The 12,489-nt window shown below is 42.5% G+C and overlaps 1 protein-coding gene across 1 annotated transcript in view; it reads left to right on the top strand.

Moving 5' to 3' along the window:
* The window catches only part of YLPM1 (YLP motif containing 1), a 61,149-nt gene that overhangs the window by 26,450 nt on the left and 22,210 nt on the right, over positions 1-12,489 (top strand). The window contains exons 7-15 of the mRNA XM_039538932.1: positions 223-334; positions 5,749-6,211; positions 8,344-8,436; positions 8,665-8,848; positions 9,025-9,170; positions 10,362-10,516; positions 11,327-11,389; positions 11,814-11,933; positions 12,256-12,432. Of these exons, the coding sequence (XP_039394866.1) occupies positions 223-334; positions 5,749-6,211; positions 8,344-8,436; positions 8,665-8,848; positions 9,025-9,170; positions 10,362-10,516; positions 11,327-11,389; positions 11,814-11,933; positions 12,256-12,432 (1,513 nt within the window). The remainder of the gene's footprint in view (positions 1-222; positions 335-5,748; positions 6,212-8,343; positions 8,437-8,664; positions 8,849-9,024; positions 9,171-10,361; positions 10,517-11,326; positions 11,390-11,813; positions 11,934-12,255; positions 12,433-12,489) is intronic.

Genomic DNA, 12,489 nt, shown 5'->3' with positions numbered 1-12,489 from the left:
TGCATCAGAGAGGTCACAATCTAAGTCAAGTCTCTCCCAGTATGCTGGCTGTTGGGGTGCTACCAGCTGCTTGTGTCATAGCTTATCCCAGCCGTAAACTCTGTAGAGAATAATGATTCTTAATACTACTACAATATATTTTGTTGGTGTATGTATTGGTTCCCTTATTTTTTTTAACAGTGCATTTATGTCACAGAATGGTAACTTTTTTTTGATGTGCAGGGAACAAAAAGAACAGTTGCAGAAGTTGAAAGACTTTGTGCCTGATCCCCACCTGCCATCACAGGAAACTTCTAGATCACAAACCACAACTACAAGGCCACGTGCTTTTCAGGTAAATGAAATGCTGATGATAATTCACCTGGATCTGAACATTAGTTCAAATCTGGAATCTAGCTAAAATAGGCATTTCCTGGCTTCTGACGGTGAGGCGAAGCAAACTGAGGTAGGTAACTCATAAAATAATACTTTGCACTTAGTCAAATCTCGCAAAACTGTACTTTTGTAACCTACAAACCCAAATGGAAAAAGAACCTTTGAGCTTGTAGTTGATTGAAACACAAGCCAGTGAGATTCTGCTGCTGTGTTGGGGGCAAGAGTAATGTGTCTCATGACATGCTTCTCATAGACCCAGGGGGAACGTAATATGCTTTTTCCAGTGTGGGAGCACCATATCAATTCCTAGCATGCCCCAGGCATTCTGGTAATCCGCTGAAGAAGGAGTAGGGCATTTATAATTGTCTGATTGTGCTAGTGTTCTTCCTCAGCACTCATTGGGTCACAAACCTCACTTATCTGCACTGGACTCTCCCTTTCAGTAGTTTAGATTAGTGAAGTTCTATTGTACATTTGTTAGACCCAGTATTTTTGGATTTTTCTATGTATGTGTTTCACGTAGTTGTTAATCTGAAGTAATTATATGAATCAAAGTAGTTCAGTTATGTATAGGAAGGATAGGAGAAGATACCTTAATTTTACACTTTTAAAAAGTTAAACTAAGAAGTTTTGCCCCATCACCCAGATCACTCTGCTTGAACACTGTATACCTTTCCCCTGTCCTTCATCTCTCTGTCTTTTTAGATCAGAGGTTCTCAAATTGTGCTCCATGGACCACTAGTGGTCCGTGAGCTCCATTAAGGTGGTCCGTGGATAGTTCCCTCTAAGGTGCACATGAAAGAATGAAGGGCCACCCACCTAATTAGTGGAGTGCTCAGGTGTGGCTCCACTGATTAGGTGTCTGGACCCTGGCGAAGGCGTACATGTAAGGTGAGGTGGTGGCCTTGGGTGGAATAAGGGGTAGGTGGGAGGGGGCAGTGGGCTGAGAAGAGTGGGTGGGGGAATTTGGGACATGCAGGGCTGTGACAGCCAGAGAAAGAGGCGACTTTCCCCAGCTCCAGGGCTGCGGCTGCCGGGGAGAGATGGCCCTCCTCCCCAGCCTCAGCTCGGCTGCTGCCACGGTAGACCCCCCCTCCTTCCCAGCCCCAGCTCGGTGGCTGCTGGGGAGGGGGAGAGAGGGTACATCCATCGCATTAGAAAGGTAACACTACTGATATTAAAATATGAATTGTGTGCTTTTATTTATAGAACAAAAAAAGTTAATTATTATTAAAGTTTTTTTATATAGCACTTTTATCTAAAGCGCTTTACAATAGTTAGCTAACGGTACAATCAACATTTGGAAAGATCATTAAGTGGTCTGCAGAGACCCTCAGCAATTTTCAAGTGGTCTGCGGGGAGAAAAAAGTTTGAGAACCACTGTTTAGATTATAAACTCTTTGGAGCAGGGACTGTCCCCTCCTTTGTGTTTGGAAAGCACCCAGTGAATAATGGGTATAATATACTGCTTAAATCACACATACTGCTCATACTGTTTAAATCACTTTACAAACATGACCGAATCCTATCAGCACCTCCGTGAAGTAGGTAAATAAATATTAGACACTGATTAGCAGAAGTGCATGAAATCCTCTGACCCATTTTCTTCTAGATTGTCTGTTTTCCAAATGTTGAAGCAACTCTACTTCTGTGTTTCTCAGCAACCTGTGGCACAGGCTCTGTGTAGGAAGCTAGAAGAGTCATTTTTTCTTCAGTGTACACAAACTGTGCTTTCCATGTGTAGGCCTGACTTGACCTGAGTAATTGGACATGGGTGAGGCCTCATTTCTTGGGAGACAAGATTAGGGAGGTAGATGGATCAGTAGGCTGGAAACAGAATTGTCTGTACTAGCTTGAGAAGTCATCTAGTCCAGTCCAGTCCCCTGCACTCATGGCAGAACTAAGTATTATCTAGACCATCCCTGACAGGCGTTTGTCTAACCTGCTCTTAAAAATCTCCAATGATGGAGATTCCATGACTTCCCTAGGCAGTTTATTCCAGTGCTTAATCATCCTGACAGTTAGAAGTTTTTTCTTAATGTCTAACCTAAACCTCCCTTGCTGCAATTTAAGCCCCTTGCTACTTGTCTTATCCTCAGAGGTTAAGAAAAACAATTTTTCTCCCTCCTTCTTGTAATAACAGTTTTCAAGTACATAAAAGGTTATCATGTCCCCCCTCAGTCTTCTCTTTTCCAGACTAAACAAACCCAATTTTTTCAGTCTTCCCTCCTAGGTCATGTTCTCAAGACCTTTAATAATTTTTGTCGCTCTTCTCTGGACTCACTCCAATTTGTCCTCATCCTTCCTGAAATGTGGTACCAAGAACTGGACACAATACTCCAGTTGAGACGTAGTCAGCACAGAGTAGAGCGGTAGAATTACTTCCCGTGTGTTGCTTACAACACTCCTGCTAATACATCCCAGAATGATGTTTGCTTTTTTTTCAACAGCGTTACACTGTTGACTCATATTTAGCTTGTGGGCCACTATGATCCCCAGATCCCTTTCCGCAGTACTCTTTCCTAGGCAGACATTTTCCATTTTGCATGTGTGCAGCTGATTGTTCCTTCCTAAGTGGAGTACTTTGCATTTGTCCTTACTGAAGTTCATCCTGTTTACTTCAGACCATTTCTCCAGTTTGTCCAGATCATTTTGAATTTTAATCCTATCCTCCGAAGCACTTGCCACACCTCCCAGCTTGGTATTGTTTGCAAACTTTATAAGTGTGCTCTCTATGCCATTATTTAAATCATTGATGAAGATATTGAACAGAACCGGACCAAGAACTGATCCCTGCAAGACCCCACTCATTAGGCCCTTCCAGCATGACTGTGAACCACTGATAACTATTCTGTGCGAATGGTTTTCCAACCAGTTTTGCACCAACCTTGTATCTAGGTTGCATTTCCCTAGTTTGTTTATGAGAAGGTCATGTGAGACAGTATCAAAAGCTTTACTAGAGTCAAGATATACCACGTCTACTGCTTCCCCCTATCCACAAGGCTTGTTACCCTGTCAAAGAAAGCTATCAGGTTGGTTTGACAGGATTTGTTCTTGACAGACCCATGCTGACTGTTACTTATCACCTTATTATCATCTAGATGTTTGAAAATTGATTGCTTAATTATTTGCTCCATTATCTTTCCGGGTACAGAAGTTAAGCTGACTGGTCTGTAATTCCATGGGTTGTCCTTATTTCCCTTTTTATAGATTGGCACTATATTTACCCTTTTCCAGTCTTCTGGAATCTCTCACGTCTTCCATGACTTTTCAGAGATAGTCACTGATGGCTCAGATATCTCCTCAGTCAACTCCTTTAGTATTCTAGCATGCATTTCATCAGGCCCTGGTGACTTGAAGACATCTAATTTGTATAAGTAATTTTTTACTTGTTCTTTCCCTATTTTAGCCTCTTCTGATCCTACCTCATTTTCACTGGTATTCATTGTTAGACATCCAGTCACCACCAATCTTCTTGGTGAAAACCAAAACAAAGAAGTCATTAAGCACCTCTGCCATATCCACATTTTCTGTTATTATTTCCCCCTCCTCCCCATTGAGTAATGGGCCTACCTTGTTCTTGTTCTTCCTCTTGCTCCTACGGTTTTCTTGTTACCCTTTATGTCCCTGGCTAGTTTTATCTCATTTAATGCCTTGGCCTTTCTAATTTTGTCCCTACATACTTGTGTTTGTTTATATTCATCCTTTTTAATTTGACCTAGTTTTCACTTTTTGTAGGACTCTTCTTTGATTTTTAGATCATTGAAGATTTCCTGGTTAAGCCAAGATGGTCTCTTGCCATACTTTCTCTCTTTTCTACACAGTGGGATAGTTTGCTCTTGTGCCCTTAATAATGCCTCTTTGAAAAACTGCCAACTATCTTCAACTGTTTTTCCCCTTAGACTTGTTTCCCATGGGATCTTACCTACCAACTTTCACCCAAGCTGCCTTCCACTTTCAAATTCTCAACCAATTCCTCCCTATTTGTCAAAATCAAATCTAGAACAGACTGTCCCCTAGTCTCCACCTTTGTTACAAAGTTTTAAATAAAATTACACTGCTTTTAATTTGTCATCTTTAATATTGTATCTGTTATGGGAGGGCATGGTCAGACTATGGACCTTGTGGTGAATAAAGAAGTACATTTTCCATGTAACCTAGGAGAGCCAAGAGGTTGATGGTAGCTGAACAGAAAGCAGGTTTTCTCTAGGGTGAGCTAAGGAGCTGGTGTTAACTCTGGAAAGGGTGGATTTTTGCTGGGAGTTGTCAAGAAGCTGGCAATAGCTGTAGATAGGGTGGATGTACACAAGAGCTAGAGAGGTAACTGTTAGTAGTGTAGGAAGCTCTGTTTATACTAGGAAGTTTACTAATTGTAGGCAGTGGGTGTTGCTGAAAACAGTTTAACTGCAAGTATAGAATGGCCAAACGATGATCACAGCTTTTTCTGAGCAGTCCTCTATTAGGGTTTATGAAATAGTGAAGAATATGGTTTACTCTTGTGTATAGTTGCAGTTAAATCATTTTCAGCACTGGTTCAGCTGCACCTGTTGACAGCAATGGGTACATTTTCTAGTGTAGATGCAGTCTTAGACCTGCTGCTGTTTAGAGGCAATTCTTCTTCACGTATCTATAATGTGAAATTTAGCTGAGAGAAACACCTGGAAGGTGCTTTGGCTAAAGAGAGAGCTTAATTTGGTACGGTCATTTTGGATGAGAGAACAGTTACAGTAAGCCTTTATTCAATTTGACTTAATGGGTTTAGAAGTTTCAAGTAGTGAGCACACACCAACCAATCCAGAATGGCTATTCTTCTTGAGATATCAGTGTGCCCTCCTGTGAGGGGACCTGACCTGAGAGTGTCAAGTCCTTTTCTGGCCCACCCAGACCTGACACTTTCCCCTGAAACTGTATTGCTGCCACCATTGCCTTCTCCTGAGGGGGGCTGCTCACTCCCCATACCTGGTGAATGTGGTCAGTCACCGGATACCTTCTGCTCATGGGGTTGGTGTGGCAGCAACTGCATACTCCACTCCTGCCAGCTACCACTGCCTTGCTGCACTGTGTGTGCTGTGGAGTGAGAGGCACTGTGACTTGTAAGCGTGATAACTCCCTAGCACGCACAGTGCAGCCAAGTGGCAGTGCCCAGCAGGAGCAGGGCATGCCTCCATCTCCATGGTGCCAATCCCACAGGTAAGAGGAGGTGATCAGAGCCAATCTGACCCGAACCCGACACTTGTAGCTGGGTCCTATTGTGTTTGGGTCAGGTTGCAAGGCTCTATCTATAAGTTGTTCAAAGGGCTTTGTTTACTGTTTTCACATACGGTGAGGGAAGCTGTTTACAGAGCCTTATTAAAGAATGTTTCTCATGTCTAGGCGTCTTCTCAGCTGCCACCTGAGACACCAATAGAATCTCAACCTATCAAACCTTCTCCTGCTGTTATTATAAAGCCACCAGTGTTGTTCAGGCAGCCCACCCCGGTGACGAGGCCGGGTGCTCCAGTGACGAGGCCAGGTGCCCCGGTGACGAGGCCGAGTGCTCCAATTCCTGCTTCAGCTACAACCTCAAGTCAGGCTCCTGCAATAAAGCCAACATCTGGTGCTGTGAAACAGGAACGTTGGGATGAGGATTCTTTTCATGGACTCTGGGATACCAGTGAAGATAAAGGAGCAAATTTGGAATATGCATTATGTGAATCAGAATCAGTGCTGCCACCTGCAGTGTCATCTTCTGGGAAAATACCTCCTCCAGGTCATACTCCCATTCCATCATCTGTACCAACATCAATTCCTAAACCACCTCTAATTCAACAGACTGTGGACTATGGCCATGGACGGGGTGAGTAATGGAAAAAAATAATTTTGTCTCTAGTACTGGGACACTTAAACAAAACTTTTTCTTTCTAAAGGGATGTACTCTGAGTGGTATTTACCACACAAAGTATGCCCAGAATCTTAACACAATCACTGTGTAAGCGCTATACATCATTATGTAGTCCCAAATACCTTAGCTGCAGTGAGATTGAAAATTGTCTCATAGACTTTAAGGCCAGAAGGGACCATTATAATCATCTAGTCTGACCTCCTGCAAATTGCAGGCCGCAGAACCTCACCCCCCCCCCCCCCCCCGCAGTAAACCCCTAATCTCTGGCTGAGTTACTGAAGTCCTCAAATCATGATTTAAAGACTTCAAGTTACAGAGAAGTCACCATTTACACTAGTTTAAACCAGCAAGTGACCATGCTGCAGAGGAAGGTGACCCCCCCTCACACCTCCAGGGTCTCTGCCAATCTGACCTGGGGGAAAAATCCTTCCCAATCCCAAATATGGCAGTCAGTTGAACCCTGAGCATGTGGGCAAGACCCACCAGCCAGACACCTAGTGCAGAGAATTCTTTCCTAACTCAAGAGTCCTCCCCAGCTAGTTCCCCATCTCCAGCCATTGGAGATTTTTGCTACTAGCAGTAGCAGATGGGTCACATGCTCATCATACCACCCCTCTATAAACGTATCAAGCTCAGTCTTGAAGCCAGTTACATTTTTTGCCCCCAATACTTTCCTTGGGAGGCTGTTCCAGAACTTCACTCCTCTGATGGTTAGAAACCTTTGTCTACTCTCAAGCCTAAACTACTTGTTAGCCAGTTTAAATCCATTTCCATTTGGGGATCTACATTTTGCTTGGGTTTTCAAGACAGCTTAAGCATTTATAAAATGCAGTCAGCCACACAGCAAATTACCTGTTTCTAAACATTGTGTTGGTAAATATACTGTCCTCGTATCTCTGCCGTGCTGCATTCCCACCAAAACCAAGGAACGTCGCTACGTACACTCTGTACACGTGCTCGATCTGATGAGCATCACAGCCCAAATTGAACTCTGCAAGTAAGTTTTTTGGCTACTTCCTCCTGCAGGCACCCAAGTGACAGGAGATTAGAGAGACTTTTGCATATATGATCGATGGATCTCATTTAAATAATTAGACTTCACTCATGAGTATGGCCCTACCAAATTCACGGTCCCATTTTGGTAAATTTATGAATATGTTGAATAGTACTGGTCCCAGTACAGACCCTGGGGGACACCACTATTTACTTCTCTCTATTCTGAAAACTGACCATTTATTCCTACCCTTTGTTTCCTATCTTTTAACCAGTTACTGGTCCATGAGAGGACCTTCCCTCTTATCCCATGACAGCTTACTTTACTTAAGAGCCTTTGCTGAGGGACCTTGTCAAAGGCTTTCTGAAAATCTAAATACACTATATCAACTGGATCACCCATGTCTACATGTCTGTTGACTCCCTCAAAGAATTCTAGTAGATTGGTGAGGCATGATTTCCCTTTACAAAAACCATGTTGACTATTCCCCCACAAATAATGTTAATCTATGTGTCTGACAATTCTGTTCTTTACTATAGTTTCAACCATACAGTTGCCTGGTACTGAAGTGAGGCTTAATGGCCTGTAATTGCTGGGATCACCTCTGGAACGCTTTTAAAAAATTGCCGTCACATTAGCTATCCTCTAGTCATTTGGTACAGAAGCTGATTTAAATGATAGGTTACAAACCACAGTTAGTAATTCTGCAATTTCACATTTGACTTCCTTCAGAGCTCTTGGGTGAATACCATCTGGTCCTGGTGACTTATTACTGTTTAATTTATCAGTTTGTTCCAAAACCTCCTCTAATGACACCTCAATCTGGGACAGTTCTTCAGATTTGTCACCTAAAAATTAAATTAATTAGCTTTTTCTTATGTGAGTAGTTTGTTGCTCTGAGTTTGTATTCAGTTAACATTAATGTAGCACAAATGTTCTTTATACAGCATGTTACTAATATACTTAGGCCTAGTTACCCTCTGATCACTTTGAGTGTCACTATGTCATTGCTTTTAGAGAGGGGAGGAGATGGATGAGGGATGCAATTTGGGACAATATCCTTACTTATTTTCTTGTCAAATTTCTTTACCAGATATAACCACCAGTAAAGTTGAACAAATTCCGTATGGGGAGAGAATAACTCTGCGTCCAGAACCTCTGCCTGAGAGACAACCATTTCCAAAAGGTAGGCACTCCTTGGCTAATTCTGATATCCTTTGAGAAAGTAGGCAAGCATCACGTGGATAGCTGAGAACACTAGACTTTTGTTCCGTGCTGGAGACTGTGTGCTGCTTTCTTCTTTTAGAAGCCCATTACTATAATATTATTCCTATGCTTTTCCTGTTCCCTTGGAGTTTTTTTAAGGGTTGGCTTATATTTTTGTAGTTCAGATTTTGGGGGTTTCTTTTTCCAGAACATCCAGGCCAGCGGGATCGTTACAACAGAGAGAGGGATCGTGAGTCTTACTTTGAGCGTCAAGGCAATGCAAACACAGATTACCGAGATTTTAAAAGGGAGCGGGAACTGCACAGAGACCGAGGCTCAGGAGACTATGATCGAGAGAGGTTTGAGAAAGAACGCCATCTTCGAGAGGACAGGTATGCAGTGCAGGACAAGCTGGATCATAGTTGCATCCACATGATTGCTGCTGTATAAGATGCCATCAGACTCAATTTCGTTTGAAGGACATATGTTTGTATACTGATTGGGAATTCAGAGCTGTGCTCTATTGTAGAAATCCGAGAGCTATACAAAATGCTGTCTCTTCTGGCAGGGCACCTCCAACTGGACCTTCAAGGACTCAGTCTTACCGTGACAAGAAAGAGCATCCCTCCTCAAGGCGAGGGGGCTTTGAAAGACCATCATATGAACGAAAGCCTGATCGCCCGACCTATGATCATGGACCTTCCATGTTTGGAGGTATGGTTCCTTAGTCCCAAAGTAATACTAGTGTTGGGAAAATGAAACCAGGAAGGTAGGATCACAAGAAGATGAGCTTGATAGTTGTATTACTTCATTAAGGATATAAATGTTAGTGGCATTTATCAGGGCAGTGGTAAGTCTTGTTCTTGTGATCTTCTGTCTCTCACTGGTTATGAGATCTAGAAAGTAGCAGTGAGATATTTTGCCCACCAATTATACAAATGTTTGTGATCAGAATTGCCTAGGACTGCACTTGTGGCTCACTTGGTATTGACATCTGTAAAGTCTGACATCTGACACTAAAAGTGCAACACTATTTCAAGACTCTGTATGATCATATGTAGTAATCATGATGCCATGGGCTGAGCTGATTTGATTTCAGTTTTCAGAAGTCAGAGGGAAGGGGTTATGATGGTCTCAAAAGCAAGAATCCCACAGATCAATATCTTGTAATAAGAACGATAAACTGTCTATCTTGGACTATAAAAAACTCAGCACAGTGGTGTCTGAGCACTTGAGTGGAAGTGAGTCAGAACAAAACTATCAGAACCACCTGGGAGGTTTTAGGACTTCATCACACCCTTATGTAGTATGGATTTTAATAAAAGAATTTCCCATGGTATTCCGAGTTGGGTCTGACTTCTTTTCCCTGCTTTGCAGAATTGTGAATTAATCATAGACATTACAAAGACCAGTCCGTTTTCCTTGTTTATACAGACTGAATAAAGATGCTTAGCATTTATATAGGGGGTTTACATATTCAAAGCATTTTATAAACATTCATTAAGCCTCAGAACTCCCCTGGAATGTAGGTCATTATTATCCCCATTTTTCAGTTTACAAAGAGGTTAAGCAACTTTCCTAAGGCCACAGAGGAAGTCACTGGCAAAGTTGAGACTTGAACTAAAATCTTGTATTCCAGTCTTGTTCTTCTTTGACTAGACCATTCCGCCCTTTGGAAATATGGTCATATTTCTGTCAGTCCAGATTTTCTGTTTTTTATAGCATTGGTTAAATGGGACTGATTTTGTCTTCTCCTCTACCAATCAGATCTTAAATTGAGGCTAAACGACACTGTCTTGGAAATCACTGGGGTCTGTTAGAATCCTGTGAACTGAGCTTTCTGATTTAGATTTCTGATTTCAGTGAGCCGAGAAAATACTTGTGTGCAATTACTGAAATTTGTAGGTGATCGGAGAAATTACCCGGAGGAGAGGATGCCTATTTCGGCTCCATCAGTACCTCGCCAGCCACCCCCTGCTCCCCGGATAGAGAGGAAACCAGAGTCTAAGAATGTGGATGATATTTTGAAGCCACCAGGACGGGACAGCAGGCCAGAGAGGGTGAGTAGCATGGAGCTGCTATCCATTCTGAAGGCAACAAGCAGTGTTAAGGGGCCTGTATTCTGATACATTTCCCATATGCAGTATGCATGTTTCTAAAGCAAATCCCTGCCTCATCTAAAGCCATTGAATAATTTGTGAGCCCCAAAATGGGGGAGTAGATTGAACATCTAAAACATAACTTGTTAATTTTGGTGTTCTCATAGACCAAGGAAAGACTGCAGGAAATGGTTTGGGAAAAAAGCTGTGCAGGTTCACTTTGGGGGAGCTCCAAGAAGGCTTTGCTGCTGATACAAATAGAATAACGCAACATAATCAGGTGGAATACATATGAGATATAAACCTCTTGGATTTGGGAGTGCAAGAATAGGATTCCTATTAATTGACAATATTTATGTGTTTCAGAATTCTTTCTGAGAGCAGTGTTTGACTGTGTGGTATGTGGGAGGGATGGCTTGGCCATATACTGTATAGGGAGGGAAGAAAAAGTTGGTGTACATACATTGGCAAAGGATTGTATAGTTAAGCTAGGCTCATACTACTAACTTTATTTTAACAAATTCTATTCAATCTTACATTATAGGGCCAGATCGTCAGCAGGTGTCTGCTGAGGTTATGGTTCTGACTGGGCACAATAAAAACAGTTAAGGAACATGTCATAGTGCTGACTCTGTTTTGTGATTCTGTATCCAATGGGTATGCAAGATTGTGAGCCAGAGCACGTTGGTTGGTAGGCCACGTCCCATACTCAGGGGTTCTGTTGAATGCAGCCCAAAAAGTCATCTTTCTTTCATGCTGTCTTTATATCAGATTGTCATCATAATGAGAGGATTGCCAGGCAGTGGAAAGACACATGTAGCAAAGCTCATCCGGGTAAGTAGATAAATACCTACTTTTCTATATGTTGCCAAACTCTTAACTGTAAAACATCAGCATATCTCTAGGAATGTGCCTCTATGTGCACACTTCTTCTCTCCTTTCCTTCTATTTGTCCAGTGCACGGGGGAGATCATGTTAGGTCAGTCCCTTGGAAGAAGCAATCTTGGATCTGGAAACTCAGTCTCTAATTGCTTTAGATTCTAGTTCTTCAGATGATTGGGTATCCCCTTCCAGAACTAGAGGGAAAGGCAGCTGGGATGACTGAAATAAAAAGAAAGATGTTCAGTTGCAGGGGATAGTAAAATGTTATTTTCTTTCTCTTACTGAGTGTGGATCAGATCGCTGGGGTGTGCTCTGGGCATACTGAGGGCCCACATTATAGAATGGAAATTGAATTCCTTGGTTGTTTCCTTCCCAGGACAAAGAGGTGGAGTGTGGAGGACCTGCACCCAGAGTTCTCAGCCTGGATGACTATTTCATCACCGAAGTGGAGAAAGAGGAGAGAGACCCAGATACAGGAAAAAAAGTGAAAAAGAAGGTATACTCAGTTTGTGTCTCCGTTGACTTAGATCTTTGCTTGAGAAAGGAAGGAAAGGTGTTTTTTTAAGGAGGCATATAACAATGTAATTACAATTAGGGCTGGAACCTGCTGTTCGGATGCAATGGTGTTCTTCTGAACAAGGCATTTCTTTGTGTGGCCAAATTAGAGAGAATCTGTGGGCAAGTTCTTTAGAAATCTACTTGCAGAGGGAAGTTTGCTTCTGCTGCCCTTATGCTCAGTGGTTGTGATATCAGGATTTGAACACCAGCCATTTTAGAACTCCTGCTTTCTCCTGACCTGCTTTTTGTCCTGGATCCAGGTGATGGAGTATGAGTATGAAGCTGATATGGAAGAGACCTACCGCACCAGTATGTTTAAAACTTTCAAAAAGACCTTGGATGATGGCTTCTTCCCTTTCATTATCCTGGATGCCATCAATGACAGGGTGCGCCATTTTGAGCAGTTCTGGAGTGCAGCAAAAACCAAGGGCTTTGAGGTAATGATGTCACGAGGCATTCACACTCACCAGTACCTCTAAAACAATGAGCCCTCT

Source organism: Mauremys reevesii, linkage group 4 (assembly GCF_016161935.1).
Source record: "Mauremys reevesii isolate NIE-2019 linkage group 4, ASM1616193v1, whole genome shotgun sequence".
In the NCBI taxonomy this organism is placed as follows: domain Eukaryota; kingdom Metazoa; phylum Chordata; order Testudines; family Geoemydidae; genus Mauremys; species Mauremys reevesii.
Note: the sequence above shows the minus strand (reverse complement) of the source record. Positions and strands in the feature narration are given on the sequence as shown.